Source organism: Microcebus murinus, chromosome 14 (genome assembly GCF_040939455.1).
Source record: "Microcebus murinus isolate Inina chromosome 14, M.murinus_Inina_mat1.0, whole genome shotgun sequence".
Classification (NCBI taxonomy): Eukaryota; Metazoa; Chordata; class Mammalia; order Primates; family Cheirogaleidae; genus Microcebus; species Microcebus murinus.
The window spans coordinates 31958064-31981589 of NC_134117.1; the positions used below are offsets into that span (position 1 = coordinate 31958064).

The window sequence follows — 23526 nt, forward strand, 5'->3', positions numbered from 1 at the left end:
TGGGGAAAAATAACAACAAAAAATAAGAAACAATTACAGAAGCAGATAATAAAACAAGTTTTCCTAAAACTCCAAATTTTTATTTTATATTTTTCTTTGGTCTACTATTTTAGTCTAATATTAAAGTCCAGGAAAACTGTTGTTTTTTTGCTATTAGTACTCTATTTACTTGACTGGACATTACATCTTTTCTTCCTTCTTTTCTAATCTATTACCTTTTTTATCTTTATATCATAGGAACTCTATGAGATATTCTTAATATATCCTGACTTGTTCTCACAACTCTAAGAGGACCTTTAAGAGAAACAGAAGTAGAAAAACAGATGTTGTCAAGAATGCTGACATCCACCCCTATCTAGTGATTCACTGCAATTAAGTTGGACTATCACAGAAGAAATGGAATAAGTTGCTCATGCTTTTGAGTTTAAGAGGAGGTTGGTATGGAGATTGAGACAGTTTACTTCTCTGAGGAGAAAAGAAATGGTAGGAGTGACATCAGCAAAAATGGCAGGGTAAGGATTTCCAAACATTCTCTCCTCTATAAAAGCAACAAGGAAACTATCAAAAATTATCAAAATCAACTTTTTCAGAACTCTAAAAGTTAACCCATAAACTTTCAGTAATCCAGACAATTTATTTAAGGGAAAAACAAAACTGACTCTTGGTGGCATTTGAATGTGGCCATTTCCATTTCCCCTCCCCTGCTCCAGCTCCATAGTACCCCTGAAAATTAGTATCTCAAAACTGTAGTGAAAATCAGCAACCTGCCAGCCACCAAAGGGGCCACAACAAGGTTGGCACTCCTTCAAAGTAACATTCCCAGGGAATTATCATTAGTTGACCTCTCTGGTGGTTCCCTGGAAGCATGTCTACAAGCTTACAGGGATGTCTTTATTTGACCTGAATCAGGACTTATCCAGTGCAAAAAACCTTTTCCCCAGGTACATTTGTCAAAACCAATTAGAGGCAATTGTTTAACATGGGGGATGACTAAGATGGTAAGATAACAACTGGGACACACAATAGGTTAACCAAAAAGCTTAAAATGAAAAAGTGGGGAATGAGATATCCACAGATAGCTTTGAAAAGCTCTGACAGATTCCTGAGAATCCAGAAGGCTACAGGTTATGTGCATGTGTAGGGTTGTGTACATGTTCGGGAAAGACCTGAGAGGGCTTGTAGCTCCCATTTATGGCTGGCCTTGGAGCTTTGTGCAAGAAGAAAGTGAAAGAGAAAGCAGAGTTATTAAATTTCTGTCTCAGTGTTTAAGGCACACCCCAACATGTATATAGAGCTCCTCAGCAAAGAATGAGGGGCTTAATGGTTCCAGGCTTTCAAGGAAATCTGTGTCTAATAACTAGCTGACCATTAAGCTAACCAAGTAGACCTCAGTGGCCACACATGACAAAGAATACAGACTTTACAGATTTAGTTCAGAAAAATCACAAAACAACCAATAACAAATAGGAGAAACAACAAACCCTAGGAAGAGGAGAAAATCTAACTTCCAAAGTTGCCACGTTATATTATTTAAAATGCCCAGTCAATAAAAAATTATAAGTAATGCAAAGAAACAAGAAAGTATGACTTATACACAGGAAAAAAGCAATCAATAGAAACCATGTGGAAGCCCAGACATTGGACTTACAAGACAAAAACTTTAAATAAGTTATTTAAAATATGTTCAAAAAACAAAAGGAAACCATATTTAAAGAACTTAAACAATGACTCACCAAATAGAGAATATAAAGAGACAGAAATTATTTAAAAATATAATAAATGAAATTTAAAAATCACTAGAGAGGTTCAACCAGAGATTTGAGCAGACAGAAAAAACAGAAGACCTGATCAAACAATATTAAGTCAACTAGAACTTACAGACATCTGTAGAATACTCCATACAACAACAGCAGACCACACATTATTCTCAAGTGAATATGAGACATACTCTAGAACAGAGCATATGTTAGGTCATAAAACAAGTGTTACAAAGACTGCAAACATACAAAGTATTTTCTCCAACCACAATGGGATAAAATCTGAAATTAATAACAGAAGAACATATGGAAAATTCACAAATACATGGAAATTAAGCAACAGATCCCTACATAAACAATAGATCAAAGAGATTGAAATTAGAAAATACTATGAGATAAATGAAAACAAAAACACAATACCAAAACTTATGGTATGTAACCAAAGCAGTGCTTAGAGGGGACTTTATCACTATCCATGCTTATATTATAAAGAAGGAAGATCTCAAATCATTAACCTAAACTTCCACATTAAGAATCTAGAAAAAGAAGAAATGGTAGCAGTGGGTTCTTACTCAGGCAGCAGTGCTCTGACAGAATGGTGTGAGGGATAACTAAGCATTGTGGCCTTTGGAACCTAGGCAAAAGATCACCATGCCTATCCTTTCCTTTGAAAGGATACACGGACTTGGACAGGGAGCATCTTGAAACCTAAAACTAGAAGATCTCTGCCTTTTCCTCAGGTTTTTATGGGCTGTGCACAAGACCCTGGAATTCTTTTTACAACCTTAAGGAGGGGTGAACAACTTGCCACCTGGCCAGCTTGGGAACTAGATTTAGTTTGATTTGGGTAGTAATGTTATGTTTCTGGCAAAATCTATTAATATTTAGACTCTTACCTTGACTAAGAAGAGACTTAGTATCACTCACCATTATTAGTCACATATGAAACACAATTTAGTCTAATATACACTTTATATCATATCTATGAATAATAGCACCGTAAAGAGGTCAGGATGAGTAAAACAGTTCCCACCCTCAAGGATTTCACAATCCATGGACAGATAAAACAAAACATGACTAATGAAATATTGGAAGTTTAACAAAGCATCCTGAGCAAACAAAGAAGGAAATAATTAGTACTTATTGATATACTGGAAAAAGCTTTGTGGAAAGAATGTCATTTGAATTCGAACTTCAAAAATACAATCAGGAACCCTCACCAGGTATTTTGGTTTGTGTGCCTTAAGAAATTCTCAAATGGGTAATATAAGAAAAGGTAAATATGAATGATCAAATATATTAATACCATTTCTCCACTTTAATGCTTTTTTGGCTCCTTCTCCAATTTTCACACTAACCATTACTACTACTCACTGACAAAATGCATGGGGAAAACAGACTATTGGTAGACATCTTTCCATTTGCATGCCTGCCTTCACAGTAGAATCGGAACAGGAATTCCAAGATTTTTCTTCTCTTGGAAAGAGAACTCAGTTGAACTCAGTGCCTCTCCTCAACTATAGAAGAAAGTAAAGATAAACACTATTTTATTGAAATAAAACAGGAATCTAAGATAAGTTAATGTTAATCGTATTAACTAAAATTTTAATGAAGCACTATTAAATATGGTAGCAGCAAAATGAGCTCCAAGTCAAAATAGTTACTTAAACAGTCCTTTGGTGGAAGATTAGTTCCAGGACTTCCCTTGGATACCAAAATCTGCAGATGCTCAAGTCCCTAATATAAAATGGTGTAGTATTTGTGTATAACCTACATGCATCTTCCTGTATACTTTAAATCATCTCTAGATTACTTACAATCCCTAATAAAATGGCAATGCTATGTAAATAGTTGTTATACTGTACTGTTTAGGTAATAAGGCTGGCAACATGACTCAACAGGAAAATGAAGTCTGTATATGTTCAGTACAGACTCATCATCCGTCTTGTTTCTTCCCCAAATATTTCTGAGCCATGTTTGGTTCAATCTATAGATGCAGAACCCATAAATATGGAGGGTTGACTGTAGTTAACTTAAGCTATTCATTTCTCTCCATTAAGATTTCTAATATAATGCAAATCTCCTAAAAAAAAATCTTAAGATTGAGAAGCTTAACATTAGTGTTTATCAATAAGACTATTAGTCATTAATATATTCAGCACTCTGAGTAATGCAGGAACAAAACATCTACAAAATGTAAGATCCATAAAAGCAAGAAGTTTGTGTCTGCTTTTGTTCACTGCGTACTCCTAACACCTAGAATAGTGCTTGGCACATAGTAAGCAGTAGATGAGTACTTGTTAAATGAATAAAAGAAATCACTTCTGTCTTGAAAAACTTTATACTCTAGCTAGGGAAAGAAAAGTACCACAAATAAAGTAATCACAAAATGAATAAATAAGAACAAATTAGTATTTGCTACATGTACAGTAAAAGTGTAGTAAAAAGGAGAGATCACATTGGCTAGAAAGGTTTCATGGAGGAAAAGCTACCTGATGATATGGAAAAATAAGAACCTAGGAAGAAGTGTTTATGTCACTTGCTGTTCCAGTTCCTATTTCTGAGTAACAAAGTATCCCAAAACTTAATGGCTTAAAATAAAAGCATTTTATTATACGTATAGGTTCTATGGGGTCAGGGAACAGTACGGGTGACTTTGCTTTACAATATCTGAGACCTCAGCTGGGATCAGCTGAAGGCTGGCAACAAGACTCCATGGCTGGGGGTTAGAATCATCTGGAGGCTTCCTCACTCATATGTCTAGCACCTGGATGGGTAGCTCTCATTGGCTTCCCCACAACATAGTGGCTAATGGGTAACGGGGCTTCTTACATGGCAACACAGGACTCCAGGCAAGTGTGTCCCATGCTTGGAATAAGGTGAAGCTACGCTGCCTTTTACATCCTGGCTTCAGAAGCCTCACATTATTTTCACCATATGCTATTGGTCAAAGCAGTCACAAGTCTGCCCAGATCAAGAGGTGAGATAGACACCCACTTCTCCATGAGGAGAAGTGTCAAGGAATTTATGGCCATTTAAAAAATCACCATTCCTGCCAATAATAAATAATGAAGAAATGGCCCATAAAGAATATAGACCAGTATTTCTAAACTCTTAATAGAAAAAATAGAAGGGATGTGAGAAAATGGTTAGAATTTTGATTTTCATTATTTCATTTATTTTTACATCTTGAGCAAATTAACTTTTGTAAATTGTTGTTTTCTTATATATGAAATGAGGATCATCCCTATCTCCCAGGGCTGTTCTGAGCATTACACAGGCTTCTATAATTAATACAAAGTGCCTAACAGTACTTGGCACCCAGTAGGGGCTCAAAAAATATTAGTTTCCTTACACCTATTAGTGTGGGGTACCTAGTAAGGCACAATAACATTTATTAAGAGAACTGCAAGGAGATGATTAGTACATCAGAATTTCAAGCCTCCTAAATTGCCCAAGTTAGCTCATGATAGTTATTTGTATGTAAGGGAGGGAAAAAATGAGTATTAAACATTCACAGAATGTTTTTAAAATGTAAAATACTAACTTTTTAAAATATAAAATACTAACTGGAAAAGGAGGTAATATTCAATGTGTATTCGTTGCAGCAGTAATACATACCTCTCTGTAACCCTCTAAACAACATCAGAGGCAGGTACTTTAAGATAGCAAATGCTTATGACCTATAGAAATTCACTATGACAAACCTTAATGATATCACTTGTAAGTCAATTTCTCAAAGCAATATAAAAATGTTTATTTACCACTTTGCATTTTGCCCCAGTATTCATAATCAGCCCCTTCTTTCATGTTTCACTACCTTTACTAAATCTAAGCAGATGAATTGAAGACAGAATTGAAGCTAGACAATAATTCCAGATGACAGCTGGATAAGAGAGACCTAAACCTCAGGACTGTATTAATCATCCCATAAATACTCAACCCACTTCCCTTCTATCACCAGGCAAAGAAAAATTGAGAATTTGATTGCTCCTATCTTCTGCTACATTCCCTATCTACACTCAGGCTGCTATTTATGATTTCTCTTGCTTTTGAGATGCCTCTAATGTGGGCTGGAAAATAAACTAATGTCTAACAAAATTTTAAAATTCAGTTTCAGTAGACTCCCCTCCTCTAAACTTACAGAGCTAAAGCACTGGTTAAATTTTAGATTTTTATAAAAATGGCTATTCTTTTAAGAGTTTAATTTAAATCCAGCTTTAAAATCTATAGTATACTTAATTTCCCTTTTATTATATAGAATTTTATTAAAATAAAATGAGATGTTACTTCACATCTTCTAGATATTTACCTAGATTTTTAAAAAGCAATATGGGACAATTAAAATATTAACCATAAGTTGAGGGGGCGTGAGGGACCAAATATCTAGAATTCTGAAGGCATGAGCGAAAACAAAACACTATTTTTATCTTATGGGAGAAAAATTATAAAAATCATAAAAACCATTCACATTATTGTCAAATGAAGTAATTATAATTATATGCTTTCTCAACTTCATGTTCAGTCCAAAACACTAATTTTTGAAAATGAACTAAGCAAAAATGAAGGGGAAAACACAAAATGTATTTATTACATTTTGTTGTTGTTGCTATCTAGAATTTTGTTGATTAGTCTACTTTTCTGAGGTGACACCAAAAGAAAGTTCCACTTTTCCCATAAACTATCTAGGTTAAGATAAACTTTTCTCAAGATGTTAAAAAAATTTCAGGAGGGATATTTAATATTTTAAGAAGTTTATTAATGCTTTCCACAGGCTCTACTAGCAAGCAAAGAAATCTAAGTCAGGGAATCAGTGGCTGTGCTGTGTCAAAAAGAATTTTCAGTTCTAAGCAAGAACATGTTTTAAAGTTAACATTGAAAGTATTTTTCCAATGACTAAGGATTCTGCTTATTTTATAATACAACAAATATAACTATTAGAAAACATATATGCCTTTGATCCTTATAGCTGCATAAACTGACTCACTATATCTTATTTTTAAAGAAACAGCTGCAAGGAAAGAAATAAAAGACAGAAAAAGCTTTACTGTAACTTTCCCTATAGTCATACTAAGGAATACATTGAATTATTTGATAAGAAATTCCTAATAGATAATTTCTAATTGTGATTTAGTGATGGGTAAGAAAATTAGTTTGGACTTCTTGAGTAGTTCTACACTGGAATGCAAAATAGTTTCTATCCCTATGACCTTACCAGAAGGTCAAGAACATATCAACTAACTGTTAAATAAAATTTAAAGATTCAGTATATAAACAAAGTAATTAATTCTTCCTTTACATGTTAAAGAAATAGTGCCCTCTGGAGGCAGAAATTCATCTAGCATAATTTGAGAACTATTTTTATTTTAATATATAAGAATTAAATATCATACCATCAGTGGTTCCCAGAAATAGGTGTGGAGCAGAACCGCCTGAGAAGCTTTTGAAAACATACACATGCACAAACTCTACCTGGACTTCTGGACCATAAACGTGTGTTTTGATTAAAAGCTAATTAGTAATACCTAAACATTTTAGTAAACATCTATGATCTAGTATCTATCATCCATTCTTCCACTTTGAAACAGTCTCCAAATATGTTTTGAAAAATCACCCTGCCCCATACACAGTTATGTGGTTTGAGTAGAACTGAACATGCATCTAGCTCCAAGGACGGATACTAATAAGTTTAAGTCAGTTAACAATTCCAATCCTCTTACCCATGAGGAATTCCATAGCAGCTGGCAGAGGAAGACAGTCTTCAGGACATGAAGATGTATGGTTTGGAATTGTGATCAGGCAGCCATTTTGCTACCAGAAGAAGAAAGCCTGATGCTACTGGGTCACCATGAGTAGTCTGAAGATGAAGCCAAAAGTGTATAAAGCAGAGTTAAAAGATGAAGGGACTCTGGGTCCTTAGACAGCAGGCTTCAGCCTCACCTAAAGTCTCTATCCTTGGACTTCTCAGTTTCATTGGCCAATGATTTCCCTTTATTGTTTCACAAAGTTTTTCTGTCAGTTCCTGTCACTTTCCTTTTTTTTTTTCTGGCCTTTTATTGTTTTTTTTATTTCAAAATATTATAGGGATACAAATGTTTTTGGTTACATGGATCACTTTTGTTACACTTGAGTCAGAGTCAGGGTTATAAGTATGCCTGTCACCGAGATAGTGTTCATTGTACCCATTAGGTAGGATTTTGCCCATTCCTCCCTCCTCCTCCCCCTGCTTGATTTCCACTGAGTTTTACTTCCCTCTGTGCACATGTATACTCATCAGTTAGGACCAACTTAAGAGCAAGTACATGTGTTGTTTGTTTTTCCATTCTTGAGATACTTCACTTAAGATAATAGTCTCTAGTTCCATCCAAATTATTGCAAAAGGCATTAATTTGTCCTTCTTCATGGCTGAGTAGTATTCCATAGAAGACATATACCACATTTTGTTAATCCACTCGTGAATTAATGGGCACTTGGATTGATTCCACATCTTTGGATTTGTGAATTGTGCTGCAATAAACATTCAAGTGGTGTTTTTTTTTATAAAATGACTTTTCCTTTGGGTAAATGCCCAGTAGTGGGATCAAATGGTAGGGCTACTTTTAGTTCTTTGAGAAATCTCCATATCAAGTCCTATTTATTTATTTTTGTTGTTGCTGTTGTAGTCTTAGTCATAAATTCTTTACCTAAGCCGATATCTAGAAGAGTTCTTCCTACATTTTCTTCTGGTAGTCTTATGGTTTCATGCCTTACATTTAAGTGTTTTACCCATCTTGAATTAATTTTTGTGAGTGGTGAGAGACAGGGTCTTTTTTCATTCCTCTGCATGTGGCTGTTCAATTTTCCCAGCACCATTTACTGAATAGGGATTCCTTTTCCAAGTGTACATTGTTGTCACTTTGTTGATGATCAGTTGGTTGTATGGAGGTTGTTTTATCTGGGTTCTCTGTTCTTTTCCATTGGACTATGTCTCTACTTTTGTGCCAATACAATGCTGTTTTGGTTACTATACCCTTGAAGTATAGTGTGAAGTCTGGTAATATAATGCACTCAGATTTGTTCTTTTTGCTTAAGATTGCTTTGGTTATTGTGGTTTTTTTCTGGTTCCAAACGAAGTGTAGAATTATTTTTTCTAGATCTGTGAGATACAATATCGCTATTTTGATGGGGATTACATTGAATCTGTAAATCACTTTGGGTAGTATGGACATTTTAACAATGTTGTTTCTACTGATTCATGAGTATGATATGTTTTTCCATTTGTTTGTGTCATCTGAGATTTCTTTCCTCAGTGTTTGGTAGTTTTCTTTGTACAGATTTTTCACCTCCTTGGTTAAGTATATTCCTAAGTATTTCATTTTCTTTTTGGCTTTTGTGAATCGTATTGAGTCTTTGATTTGACTGTCAGCTTGACTATGATTGGTGTACAGAAATGCTACTGATTTGTGTATGTTAATTTTTTAACCTGACACTTTGCTGAATTTATTTATAAAGTCCAAGAGTCTCTTGGTGGAGTCTTTGGGGTTTTCTAGATACAAGATCATACTGTCAGGAAAAAGTGATAGTTTGACCTCTCCTCTCCCAATATGGATATCCTTTCTTTCTCTTGCATGATTGCTCTAGCTAGGACTCCCCACACAAAGTTGAATAGGAGTGGTGATAGTGGGCCCCCAAGTCATGTTCCACTTTTAGTGAGAATGCTTCCAACTTTTCCTCATTCACTGTCATGTTGGCTGTGGGTTTGTCATATACGGCTTTTATAATTTTGAGATATATTCCTTCTAGGCTGAGTTGTTGAGGGTTTTTATCATGAAAGTGTGCTGAGTTTTGTTGAATGCTTTTCTGCATCTATTCAGATGATCATATAGTCTTTGTTTTTGCTTCTGTTTCTGTGTTGAATCATATTTATTGATTTACATATGTTGAACTATCCTTGCATTCCTAGAATGAAGCCCACTTGATCATGGTGGATTATTTTTTTGACATGCTATCGAATTCAGTTTGCTAGTATTTTCTTGAGGATTTTTACATCTATATTCATAAGGGATATTGGTCTGTTGTTTTTTTGTTGGGTTGTTTCCTGGCTTTGGTATCAAGGTGATACTGACTTCATAGAATGAGTTGGGGAGGATTCCCTCCTTATTGATGTTATGGAATAATTTCTGCAGTATGAGTACCAACAAATAGGTTTTCCAACCCTTGTGAGTTTTCTTCTTCACCATCAGGGATTGCCTATGATTCTTATATTTAGCCATTTTACATAATCTCATATTTTTTGTAGGCTTTGTTCATTCCTCTTCTCTGTTCTTTGTGTTTTTTTTGTTTTTTGTTTTTTTTTTTTGAAGTTTCTTTTAAATTTTATTTTATATACAAAGAGTTACTAGCATGGTCTCTTTCACTTTGTGAGTGCCGTGGAAAATCCATTCAAAGAAGATCACTTAGTCCAACTTAATGAAACCAATGTCCTTTGCGTACTGATGGAAACACTGGCGGCATATATTGAGGCCATATTTCCGGACCAGACCATGCTGGTTTGAGCAGATGTAACAAGAGCGAGAACCCTGGCCGAATTTTCGCGGGTGGCTCCAATAGAGCTGCTGGTGACCCATCTTGCTCTCAGGAGGGCAACGAGGCAAAAGGAAGGATCCCTGTTCTTTGTTTTTGAGTGGCTGAGTTAATCTGAAAGAATTGTCTTCAAGTTGTGAGATTCCTTCTTCTGCCTAGTCTAGTCTATTCTTAAAAGTTTCCACTGTGTTCTATAATTCCTTTAATACATTTTTCATTTCCAGAAGCTCTATTTGTTTGTGTTTTTTTTAAATATGTCTATCTCTTTAATGAATTTTTCATTCATTTCTTAAATTGTTTTTCTGGTTTCTTTGAGTTAGTTTTCCATTTTCTCTTGGATTTCATTGAGCTTCCTTATAATCTGTATTTGGAATTCTTTATCTGTCATTTCAATGTTTTCATTTTGGTTGGTATCCATTGCTAGAGAGCTGGTGTTCCCTTTTGGGGGTGTCCTTTCACTCCAATTTTACATAATTCCAGAGTTCTTTCACTGATTCCTTCTCATCTGGGGCAGCTATCACTTCTTATTTTTGGATTTTCTTTTGTTTAAATGGGGTTTCCCGCATACACATACTTGTAAAGGAGTGTCTGTAACATATGTTCATTAAGAACCTTTGGCTTTGCTTGCAGGTGCTTTGATGGTGATGTAGGTTGTGGATGGATACCCTGCTTATGAATATCCTTAGTGTGGTGGTTCTCCCAGTTGCTAGTTGTTTGTATGTTGTAACAGTGATGAGCTATGTGTGTGGGCCCATTCCCTATCTCTCGTGGATGAGAGAGCATGGAGGACTTTGAAATCCTTTCTCCTCCAGCCCTGTGGTCTTCTTAACAGTGTGAATTATACTGGCATGCCCAGTTTAATCTCTGAGAGAGTAGGTGGTGCTTGTGGGTAAGAATCTGGGATTTCACACCCTGTATTACTGAGTCTGTAAATATTGTCAAGGGCTCTGCAAATTGACCTCCCTGTCAGTAGGTGAGCTTGCTGGAAGGACCAAGCTGCAGTGTTGTTTTGGGGACATGTGACTGGCTCTAACTCCTCAGGAGAAGCATTGGAATGCCCCAGGTGGTGGATGGGGCCTGGAAAATTCCAGGTGAGTCCTTATTCTCTGCCAGAGCAGAGGTGGGTGGGGGAGTGAGGCTGGGCAGGGTTGGGTTGAATGAGCTTGCCCTCATGTTCCACAAAAGATGGGAGGGTAGGTGTTTCAGCAGGGGTCAAAGGTCTGCTTCCCAGCTTCTAGAAAAAGCCACCAGTGAGGGGCTGAAATAGCCACACCCAACCAGAAAGTCTGCTTGTGGGGGCAAGGCCCATCTGAGATTCACAATCTGGCTATCAGGAGTGGGTTTCACTCTTCTTCCACCTCCCCTGCTCTGCAGTCTCCCCCTAGCATCTGCCAGCAGGCAAGAGCTCAAACTAGCTGAACTCTCGCATGATGGTGCTATGGGCTGGGAGATTCTCTAAGGGAAGGCTGTGCTCACCCCAGGCTGAAGCCCCCTGGAGAGGGTGAAGGTGCACAGTGGGTAGAGATGCAACATGGTGCCTGCTATCTTGGTTTGGGTCTGTAGTGACAGGAAGCACCCAAAGGTGGCTGGCAAGCTGGTGCTATGTCCTCAGGAAGCTCCTAGTTCACTGCTGGCAGCAGGTTTTGGACTCATGAGGGCAGAAAGGCTCTCCATCAGTTCAAGAGCCTGCTGACTGCCAGAGATATGAGGGAGGAAAAAACAAACCACTCCACCTACCCTTTTCACTAGACTCCAAGCTTCTCAGGGGTTGTCCTCTACCAATATCTTTGCTCCTTCTTGTTCTGCTCTGCAACTTCTTCCTGTGGAATCTCTTGTGGGATCTGGCACTTTTCCCTCAGAATTACACGTGATCTATGATTGACTGTTTTCTTTTTCATCCTCATCATTTTTCTTTATCATTCTTTCCTTCTTTCTTTTTTTGAGACAGAGTCTTGCTCTATTGACCTGGGTAGAGTACACTGGCATCATTGTAGATCACTGCAACCTCCAACTCCTGTGCTCAAGTGATCCTTCTGCCTCAGCCTCCTGAGTATCTGGGACTACAGGTGCACACCATTGCACCTGGCTAATTTTTCCTATTTTTGGTAGAGACAGAGTCTTGCTCTTGCTCAGGTTGGTCTCGAATTCCTGGCCTCAAGTGATGCTCCTGCCCCAGCCTCCCAGAGTGCTAGGATTTATAGGCATAAGCCACCATGCCTGGTCTTCTCTTTCTTTCTTTCTTTTTTTTTTTTTTTTGAGACAGAGTCTCACTTTGTTACCTGGGCTAGAGTGCCGTGGCATCAGCCTAGCTCACGGCAACTTCAAACTCCTGGGCTTAAGCGATCCTCCTGCCTTAGCCTCCTAAGTAGCTGGGACTACAGGCATGTGCCACCATGCCTGGCTAATTTTTTCTATTTTTAGTAGATATGGGGTCTCGTTCTTGCTCAGGCTGGTCTCAAACTCCTGAGCTCAAAGGATCTGCCCACCTTGGCCTCCCAGAGTGCTAGGATTACAGGCGTGGGCCACTGCACCCAGCCTTTTCCTTCTACCTGAGATAATCTGGCAGCTGGTGTCTCTGATCAGCCATCTTGACCCAGTTCCTGTCAATTTTCTATTAATAGCCCTGATTGATACAAGTATCTTAATTGAAACATTTTTATTGAATATTTTTTAAAAAGGTTATCTTTAATTTTACTCATTTAGAGCAAAGGGAAGACTTCTATATTTTTCTGGGCCTTAAAAATCTAAGCAAGACAAAAAAAAAAAATCTAAGCAAGAGATGAGGTTTGAACTATCACAACAATGGTGTCCCCCCTAGCTGATCTCTTCCTGCTGTAATTCAAGAAACAATGTTCCTATAACCCATAATCTTAATCCAGAAGTTTTCTTTTCTTTTCTTTTTTTTAAGAGAGACATGGTCTCACTCTGTATCCTAGGCTGGAGTGCTATGGTACAGACATAGCCCACTGCAGCTTCAAACTCCTGGACTCAGGTGATCTTCCTGCCTTAGCCTCCTAAGTAGCTGAGATTATAGGTGTGTACCACCGTACCCAGTAACCGGAAATTTCTAAATGTTAGTTATACTGTATATAGCATCCAACTCATTATCCAATGTCACTATTGATGCTAAAGACGGGGGGGGGGGGGGAAGCAGATAAGAATAAACAACAAAACCTAGTATTTAGTTATGATGAGGATAAAGTCGTGATGACAGACAAAAGAGGAGCCAATTTCAGAAATTATAATTTTTAAAAATACATACATCACTTCCATTAAACGTTTTAGATGTTCATGTGACAATCTACAGAAGTTGTTTTATTCTTATATTTAGTACCTAAAATCAGTCAAAAATAAAAGAAGGATTTGCTTGCTTATGCTTCTCATTAAATTAGTAAAGGAGCACTTATTCGCCTCGTTACTTTTCACCAGGCTTTTTCATTATATTATTGTGATTCAAGAAAAAATACAAGAGTTGTAGGTTTTAGGATATATATATGCTTTATACATAAGCAAAGCATAGAATATCATTTGATCAATACTCTGGGTTAAACAAAGCCCAAGATCTACTCCACAATGAAATAACAAAGCAAAAGTAAAAAGCCAAGGAAGGTATATATGAATTAGATGACCTGAAGTATCATAAAGTTCTAGAAATCTTTCTAAAAGATTATTCTTTATTAAAAAAAAAACAGTCACTATGGACTACAAATCAGGTATGAATAATCTCATAGTCCTAAAGTAGACAGGTTACAAATCACATACTAAATGTAGGATATAAGTTCTACAGATGTAAGTTTCTATAGGAGTTATAGTTAATTATGTCAAAAACGATTTTCATGGGGCAATACAAAGCACTTCTTGGGGTAAGGAGAGTTAGGTAATGCAAGATAAAGTATCATTAAAAAAGCTATGGCCCAAGTAAGAGATAAAGAAGCTGAAGACAGAAATTTAAGAAAAGGAACATGACACCAGCTACTTCTAGAAGGAAGTATATTTTCCCCCAGAATATACATTTGAAATCCATGTAAACCAACATAATTTTTAAATAAAAATAAGCATCCTTGGCTGGGTGCAGTGGCTCACATCTGTAATCCTAGCATTTTGGGAGGCCAAGGTGGGAGGATTGCTTGGGGCCAGGAGTTTAAGATCAGCCTGAGCATGAGTAACACCCTGTCTCTACGAAAAGATAGAAAAATTACTTGGTTGTAGTGGCACATGCCTGTAGTTCCAACTACTAGGAAGGCTGAGGCAGGAGAATCTCGACCTCAGGAGTTAGAGGTTGCAGTGAACTGTGATGACAGCACTGCACTCTAGCCAGGGTGACAGAGTGAGACCCTGTCTCAAAAAAAAAAAAAAAAAAAAAAAAAGCATCTTTATTAACACAAAATGAACAAATATGATTTTATATTCCATCTTCTGAATCATTCATTCTATTTTAGGTTCAGAATTTCTGAATATAACTTTAGCTTTCTGGCTTCTGTGCATGGTTTATACCAATTTCTCCTCTTCCTCATCTCTGCTGATTAAAATCCTACCCTTGCTCCAAATTGATGTAAATATCCAAATGCCTTGTCAGGGTCCAGGCAGGTAACAAGAATAAGTATGGCAGGTAGGTGATTATGGCAGGAAGTATGATTATAGAGTATAAGTTTCATCTAAAGGTATTCAAATTCAAAACATCTAGGAAAACTGCAAAACCGAATCAAACTTGTCTACAAAACCAAATTTATTAATAAATTATTTATTTGTAGTTGTCTATCCTTCTAGATTAAAAAAATTCTAGTCATTAATAATCATTCCACATCTTACTGTGCTATCAGCAACTAACCACAGTATCATGGAAATATATTTATGCTCAATAAACTTCATTTAACATACCCCATATGTGAAAAATGACAATCGGTTCAGATGAATACTTTGAAGGAATTACTACTTTGTTTACAGGAATATCTTTTGGGACATAATCAAAGCCTTACTTTAGACAAGACAAAATGTTTTACTTCTTGCTCCTTATCAAGGCCTGAATTTCTCACAGAGCCACCTGCTAACTACTCTTCTAAATGACAATATAGGTTTCAAACTATATTCAGCATCTGTAATTCAAAATCCAGTCTCTGGATTACCTGGGATTATTGCAGGTCACTGGAAATTGAATATTCCTCTAATTCTCAAATTACCTAAGTTATCTCCTTATCTTTTTTAAAAGGTGGGTGCTACATTTTTACCTTTCTAGTTTTCAGGGGCTTTAGTATCTCAAAAGGGTTCACAAATAATGACTTGTGACTTTGTAGTAGCACCTGCCAATCCTTAAGTGGTAATCATCCGGTTTGCAAATCATCTGATATAAATAGCCTTTTAAAGTAGTTCTCAACCATTTCTGTTCCTATTCTATTTCTGCTTTCCATGATCTTTATAAGTGGCATGTGCTATAATTAACTGATTACTCATGATAAATTATATATATATATAAAAAAAACACCAGAAAGCTTAGCACTTTAATCTATTGATTAGAGTGGAGGTAATCTCTACATTTTGTTGATTTTCCTCTTTTGCTTATAGAACTGAAAAATGTTTTTATTTTTTCTGTTAGCTTTTATGTTTTTGGCAAAGTAGCATCTCCATTATTTACTTTTCTGTTCTTATATTTACTAAGTGACCAAATTGATTTTCTCTTACGTTATCTTCTGTTACCTTGTACTTTATAGTTTCGCATTTTACATTTAGGTCTATGATCCATTTTGAGCCAATTTTTTGTGAAGGTCTGTGTCTAGACTAGACTCATTTTATTTTTGTATGTGGATGTCCAGTTGTTCCAACACTATTTGTTGAAATAAACTATCTTTGCTACATTTTATTACCTTTACTACTTGTCAAAATTCAGTTGACTAAATTTATGTGGGTCTATTTCTCAGTTCTCTAATCTATTCCATCAATCTATTTATCTATTGCTTGGCCAATACCACATTTTCTTCATTACTACAGCTTTGTGGTAAGGCTTGAAGACAGGTGGAATCAGTCCTCCAGTTTTGTTCTTCTGCTTAAATATTGTGTTGCCTACTCTGGGTCTTTTGCTCCTCCACATAGAGTTAAGGATCAGGTTGTCAACATTTACAAAAAAAATTTACTGGGATATTGATAGAGAATTTGGGGAGCACTGGTTTGCCCTGTGACATCACTTCTTTGATGGATCTAAGAAGGGTTATTGATTTTCCAGTTTGTTCAGTGTTTTACTTGTTAAGATGGAGTAACAACTTCCAACCTTTTTACATACTGGAAACTGAGTCTTATCATCACTCTTTAATAATTATTTGAGCTACATATATATATTATTTGTATATGTGTATATAGTAGGTATGCTAGACTTTAATAAAAAAGATTTTTTAAAGCCCAGGTACTGTGTCCTTTGCTACATGGTCAACAGCAGAATTTTTAAAAAGGCAAATGAGAAAGAGAAGCAGAAAAATATTTCTCCTAGGCACTTACATTTTCAATCACTTCAAGGAATCAAAAAGAAGGAACTCTTCAGAGTGGCAGGCTGGAAAAACTCCATGGAGCCAGTTAAAGATCCTTGATGCCAAAGAGAAAGAACTGGGCTATTTCTCTTCTACGTAAACTTAAAAAGTAATAATATTCACATTTTACCTCTATCTTGATGTAAATTTTTTCAGTTAGAAGTCGTCTTATATTAGCTGTAAGTAGCTCTCTGTTTGAGTCTGAGTTAATGTTAAAAAGTTGAGGAACTACTTGAGGGTAGGAATCCCTTACTGAACTTCTTCTGTATCACTCACAGATTTAGCAAAGTGAAAGGCTAGCTAACAAAATGGTCTATACAATATTTCATAAAGTAAACATATATGACACAAGATTAGGCACTTTGTGCATGTGTGGTTTTCGGAAGGGAAGCAAATAGAGGTATAGGCAAAGGGATCATATAAGTGCTTATTTCCATAATCATTAAGCAACTAAATAGAAATATGTTTTCTAAGGTCACTGGACTGAAAAGAATTAGGCTAAGAGTTTACGCAATCCAATCTAATGTCTGTAAACAAGACTATACTTTAATCATCTCTGTGAAATAGGCAACAGACTATTCATGATGAATGGAGACACCTCAATGTCCCTCAGTAATTCATTTTAATATTGACTTAACAATTCTCCCTGTTGCAGTGCTTCCCCATATCACAGTTTAAGACAAATTCCTCTTGAAATAGGCCAAAAAGATAGAACTGAAGAATACCTGACCTTTAAATATTGAGTTTAAAAGAGTTCTTGTGCTCATATTGTAAAATAAAAAGGCATTTAATGAGTTCTGTGTGAAAACAAAACAAAAACAAAAAAACAAGGATGCTCTGCTATTTATAGAGGCAGAACTTGATTTCCTAATTTCCAAGGAAACCCATCAAGGAGTATGCAATGGCAGTTATGGTTTCAACTAAATATCTACAACTCTGGAATAATGGACCAGAGCTAACATTTCTAAATGTTCTTTCACAACAGGCAGATTCTGAGAAATATAGTTCTAAGATCTCCTAATCTAAGAGTATCATTTTGAAGTATCTTTGGTTCTTTGGCTTATAACTGATAAGAAAAATTGCTTGAAAATCCCTAGAAACACCACATGCCAAGCCAATTCATGTTTTAATCAGAGAGTACTGAGTAAGCATATTAAATTTAATGTTAACAGTTAAATATGCTTACAATTTTAAGACTTAGTAAATCCCTTCTTGATAGAGTATGAGTAATACATGGATAGAAGGCAGAGAGAACAATAATAACTCCAAAGTATATGCCCTTAATCACTGTACTATATTATCTAAATAAATGAATGCCTGATTTTTTAGGATTTTGTCTCAGTTTTAATAACTAATTTTATAAGTTTGCTTACTCAGATATCATTCTGCATTTGTTATATATCAGAATGACTACATGAGCTCAAGAGTCACCAGAGAAGAATAAGATTTGAGGGTCAGGTTGATAATTTTAGGATCCCAGGGTTGTTTCTGGACTTCCCACTTTCAAAGTCTGGTTAAATGTTAACATTAAATTAGTTATTTCTAGACACAAGTATGATTAATTTTTAAAATGTAAATTATTACAATATAATTTTAAGAGGTAAGTTGGATAATTTATAACTTAGCAAAAGTAGGAAGATGAGAATTATTTTTAATAGAAAACTTTTAGAAAGGTCTATAAGGTAAAACTAGCAAGCCAACTTTACAGATAAGGGATCAGTAAGTAGTTTATCATTAGTTTAACAAAATATTCAAAACAAAGGGATTTATATTACTAGACTATGCTAGTGTTTTATCTATATGACTCCAAATCAAAGATAAAATAGTTTTTAAAAATTTATGAAATTATTTAATATTGCATTCTGTTTAAAACAACCAATAAATAATTTTCCAGTCTATTCCATGGTATCATACAAACAGAAATCTTTTTCATCCAGAAAAAGGCAGGACCTCAATGACATGTTTATTTTTCAAAGACATTTTTCTTTTTCTTCAGGTCAGAACCAATAAAGGATAGAGAGCAAATCTATCCTATTTAATTTGTCTTACATTCTTAATCTCCACACTCATATAAAATTAATTGTTAAACTGTGAAACATTACAGAAATTCAGTGAGATCTATTCAGCACTACTACAAATTGTCAAAACATGAATAAAAGGAAAATCAGTATACTTCTCTCCATTTTAATAAGACGTTTAAAATGTCAAAAAGGAACTGACATCTGCTCATTATTGACAATCTTAGGCAAAAAGAACAAATCTGGACGTATCACATTACCAGACTTCAAACTATTACAATTCTATAGTAACCAGAACAGCATGGCATTGGTACAAAAATAGAGACATATACCAATGGAAGAGAACAGAGAACCCGGATATAAAACCATCCACAGCCAATTGATCTTCAACAAAGTAGACAATAACATACACTGTGGAAAAGAATTCCTATTCAATAAATGATGCTGGGAAAATTGAATAGCCACATGCAGAAGAATGAAACAGGACCCCCATCTCACACTACTCATATAACTTAATTCAAGATGGATAAAAGACTTAAATGTAAGGCATGAAACCACAAGAATTCTAGATGAAAATGTAGGAAAAACTCTTCTAGATATTGGTTTAGGCAAAAAATTTATGACTAAGACCCCAAAGGCAATTATAGCAACAAAAATAAGTAAATGAGACTTGACTAAACTAAAAAGCTTCTGCACAGCTAAGCAAATAATCAACAAAGCAACTAGACAACCTACAGAATGGGAGAAAATATTAACAAACTATACATCCAATAAAGGGCTAATATCCAGAATTTACAAAGAACACAAACAAATCAGCAAGAAAAAAACAAACAACTTCATCAAAAAGTGGCCAAAAGACAGGAACAGAAGTTTTTTCAAAAGAAGATAGACAAATGGCCAACATCACTAATCATCAGGGAAACGCAAATTAAAACCACAAGGAGATATCACCATATCCCAGTTAGAATGGCTTTTATTAAAAGTTCAAAAACAATAGATGCTGGCGTGGATGCAGAGAGAAAGGAATGCTTAGACACTGCTAGTGGGACTGCATATTAGTATAATCTCTGTGGAAAATAGTATGGAGATTTCTCAAAAAACTAAAAGTAGACCTCCCATTCAATCCAGCAATCCCACTACTGGGTATCTACTCAAAGAAAAAGAAGTCATTTTATCAAAAAGATACCTGCACTCAAATGTTTATTGCAGCACAATTCACAAATGCAAAAATTTGGAATCAACCTGAGTACTCATCAATTCATAAGTGGATTAACAAAATGTGGTATATGTATACCATAGAATACTACTCAGCCATAATAAAGGATGAATTACTGTCTTTTGCAGCAATTTGGATAGAACTGGAGACTACTATTCTAAGTAAAGTATCTCAAGAATGGAAAAACAAACACTACACATACACTCTACTAAATTGGAACTAACTGAGGGGAACACACGTGCATTGAGGGAAGTAAAAGTCACTGGAAATCAAGCAGCGGAGATGAGAGAGAGAGGAGGAGAGGAAAAAAAGCCTACCTAAGAGGTACAATGAACACTATTCAGGTGATAGGCATATTTATAGCCCTGACTCAAGCATTACAAAAGCTATTCATGTAACAAAAACTTTGTACCCTCTTAGTATTCTGAAATTTAAAAAAAAAAAAATTCAGTAAGACCTATTCAGCACTACTATAAACTGTCAAAACATGAATAAAATGTAATACACTGTAGAAAATCAGTATAATTCTCTCCATTTTAATAAAATGTTTAAAATGCCAAAAAGGAACGGACATTTATCTGTTAACAATGATTATCTCTAATTCTCAATTTTTAGGAATATAATAAAATCATGCAGATAATAAAAATTGTTTTTCATTTTTTTAACATTTGCTTACAGTAATTAAAATGAAAACTTTTGATCGGATTTTTACATACCTTAAAAGTAGAAAGTCCATAAAGTCTTGTGGTATGAACAGTTTCTTGAGAAATATTTGTAATGTTAGTTATAAAGTCCTCAAGGTATTTACAAGCTTGTTCCAGGTGTGTTGTATTTATGATGATTTGCACCAGCTAGAAAACACAAAATATATCCAGTAAAACACAGGTTACAAATACGCAAAACCACCTTATTTTTTAAAATAGGATTATTACTTCCAGCAACCACCATTTCTGCATAATTATAGCATTACAGGATATAATTGGCTATCTGATTTCATAGACCTGCTGCAAATACTTATGAATGCCAACACTTGTTAAAAAAATATATTAATATATATACACATTCACACATAAGCAACACATCAAGAGTCTAACTGCCAATTATGTTAAGATAACTTTTCATAGTATTTTTCATTTTACACATTTAGCGAGTAAAAATATGAGGATTTTGCCTTTTCATGTAAAGTCTTACAATCAGAAATCCAAATACATGTTCTAACAGCTTCAACTGTCTACTATTCTCTATGTAAACCCTTTTCCCTCACATTTCTTTAATTTACACTGATGCTTTCATTTTTAAATGAATCTGCTTATATTAATAAATTTAAAACACAAAGCTAGTTTTACAGAATGATATTCAGCAACAATCTCTAATAATTGTTTCACATAATGAAACATTTGGCTAAATGTGTCTTTTTAACCTACCTCTGTTAAACCTATATGAGGTTTTCTAATAAGGTTCAGTAAACAGCCACTCAAAGTTCTGGTCAGCAGCAGATTTGTTGATTTCCTAAGCATATCATCTATTTCTGTTGAGCTAAAAACAAAGGTTAATATTATTGAACTTTCCACAAGGTTATATAGTTAGTTAATATCCTAAATAATTTAACACAATTTACTAATTTGCTCTAAGTCACTTTTACATTTTTAAATAAAACAATGGCCCATATTTATTAAATCACAAACTTCAATTTAATTTTACAAAAGGAACATTTTCCATAAAGTGTAATATTCACTTATAGCATAATTTAAATGTATCCCATTAACCACTGCAGAAAAATCATGGGGCCAGGAGTGGTGGCTCACACCTGTAATCCTAGCACTTTGGGAGGCCAAGGCGAGAGGATCGCTTGAGGCCAAGAGTTTGAGGTTGCTGTGAGCTAGGCTGACGCCAGGACATTCTAGCCTGAGCAACATAGCAAGACTCAGCCTAAAAAAAAAACAAACCATGGAGTGCTTAGTATAAAGAAATAAAACTGTTCTTAAATTATGACTCCATCACAGGATAGTAACTTCGAAAGACACTTCATGTACAACTAGAGCTAAAAATTACTTTTAAAATACAAATTGATGTATGCTTTCTAGATATAATTAATGACCAGATTTAATTTTTAATATAATTAAGGAATCCATTTCCACTAAAGTTTTTTAGCAATTCAAAGAAATAAATTACCTTAAGCTAATCTTAATTTGGTACCAAAAAAGGCCCTAGGATGTTTAATATCCCAAACATTGCTAAGCTGGCACCAAAAAGCTTATTATTTTCTCCTAACCACTAGGGTTTAAGTAAATAATGATTTCTTGGATATAGCCTCATTATCAACACAGTTAAACTGTTCTTAGACTATGTATTCTCAATCTCAGCATTACTGACATTTTATGGTAGATAATTCTTTGTTGTGGGGGCTGTCTTGTGCACTGTATGATATCTGGCAACATCCCTGGCCTCTACCCACTCGTTATAAGTAGTACCCCTCCCCCTACTTGTGACAATCCAAAATGTCTCTAGACATTGTCAAATTTGGGGGAAGGGCATGGTGGCAAGAGGGGCCAAAATTTTCCCAGTTGAGAACTACTGCCTTAGACATAGGCTAAAAATTTAGCAACCTTGACTTTTTATATTATTAAAATATTACTCTTAAAAATTTATGCAGCACAGATATTTACTAGACTATATTTATTTTTAAAATGCAAACAGAGCAAGATTTGACAAAACATGAATACTTTTTACTTCTACTGTAATATTTTGCATTTTAATGATGACATTATTTACAATTTCTGCTAACCCTAATTCCAGCAGGTCCAAAGAGAACACTTCTGTGATTTTTTATATCTATCTTTATTTTTTATATCTGTATCTTTAATTTCCCTGCACTTCCTTGAATGCTGAATCAATGTATATTCTTTCTTTATAAGTAAAAGCAGAGAAAGAAACCTATCAACACTTACATCTATTTGTGCCAGCAAGATTTACCTGATAACGACCAGTATTGAGGTTTTTATACTTATTGAGCAATTTTTTTTCTTAACTCCCTGGGCTTTGAGCCTTTAACTTGTACTCTTCCTAATTTTTTTTTTTTTCCTGAGGGTCTTATTCTCTCAAAGAAAGATGAGTGTGATGGTGTCATTATAGCTCACTACAACCTCAAATTCCTGGGCTCAAGCAATCCTCCTGCCGTAGCCTCCCAAGTACCTGGAACTATGGGTGTATACCACCATACTTGTTTAAAAAAAATTTAATTTCTTTTTTATTTTGTAGAGATGAGATCTCACATGTTGCTCAGGTTAGTGTGGAACTCCTTGCCTCAAGCACTACCCCCTGCCTCCGCCTCCCAAAGTGTTAGGATTATAGGCATCAGGCACTGCACCCAGCCTTCTTCCTAATTTTTAAAGAATGTTTGACAATTAAACTATAATACATAATAAACCTCCTAAGATATTTTACAGCTTAACCTCTTACAC

The 23526-nt window shown here is 35.2% G+C and overlaps 2 protein-coding genes across 8 annotated transcripts in view; both read right to left on the reverse strand.

The window, feature by feature from the left end:
- Positions 1 to 23526, reverse strand: part of EXOC6 (exocyst complex component 6) — a 198179-nt gene that overhangs the window by 60547 nt on the left and 114106 nt on the right. For all 7 annotated transcript variants that reach the window (XM_012766013.2, XM_076009976.1, XM_076009977.1 and 4 more), the window contains 2 exons: positions 21490 to 21601; positions 20782 to 20916 (listed from right to left, as the gene is read on the reverse strand). In XM_012766013.2, the coding sequence (XP_012621467.2) occupies positions 20782 to 20916; positions 21490 to 21601 (247 nt within the window). The remainder of the gene's footprint in view (positions 1 to 20781; positions 20917 to 21489; positions 21602 to 23526) is intronic.
- LOC142875526 (small ribosomal subunit protein uS14-like) lies at positions 5 to 14643 on the reverse strand. Its single transcript, XM_076009978.1, has one exon. It carries the CDS (start codon positions 10361 to 10363, stop codon positions 10193 to 10195), a length of 171 nt encoding a protein of 56 aa, XP_075866093.1. The 5' UTR covers positions 10364 to 14643; the 3' UTR covers positions 5 to 10192.

What these genes read in the sequence shown, in the direction of transcription:
- LOC142875526 (XM_076009978.1), bottom strand. Translation starts at nt 10,363, where the DNA reads ATGGGTCACCAGCAGCTCTATTGGAGCCACCCGCGAAAATTCGGCCAG.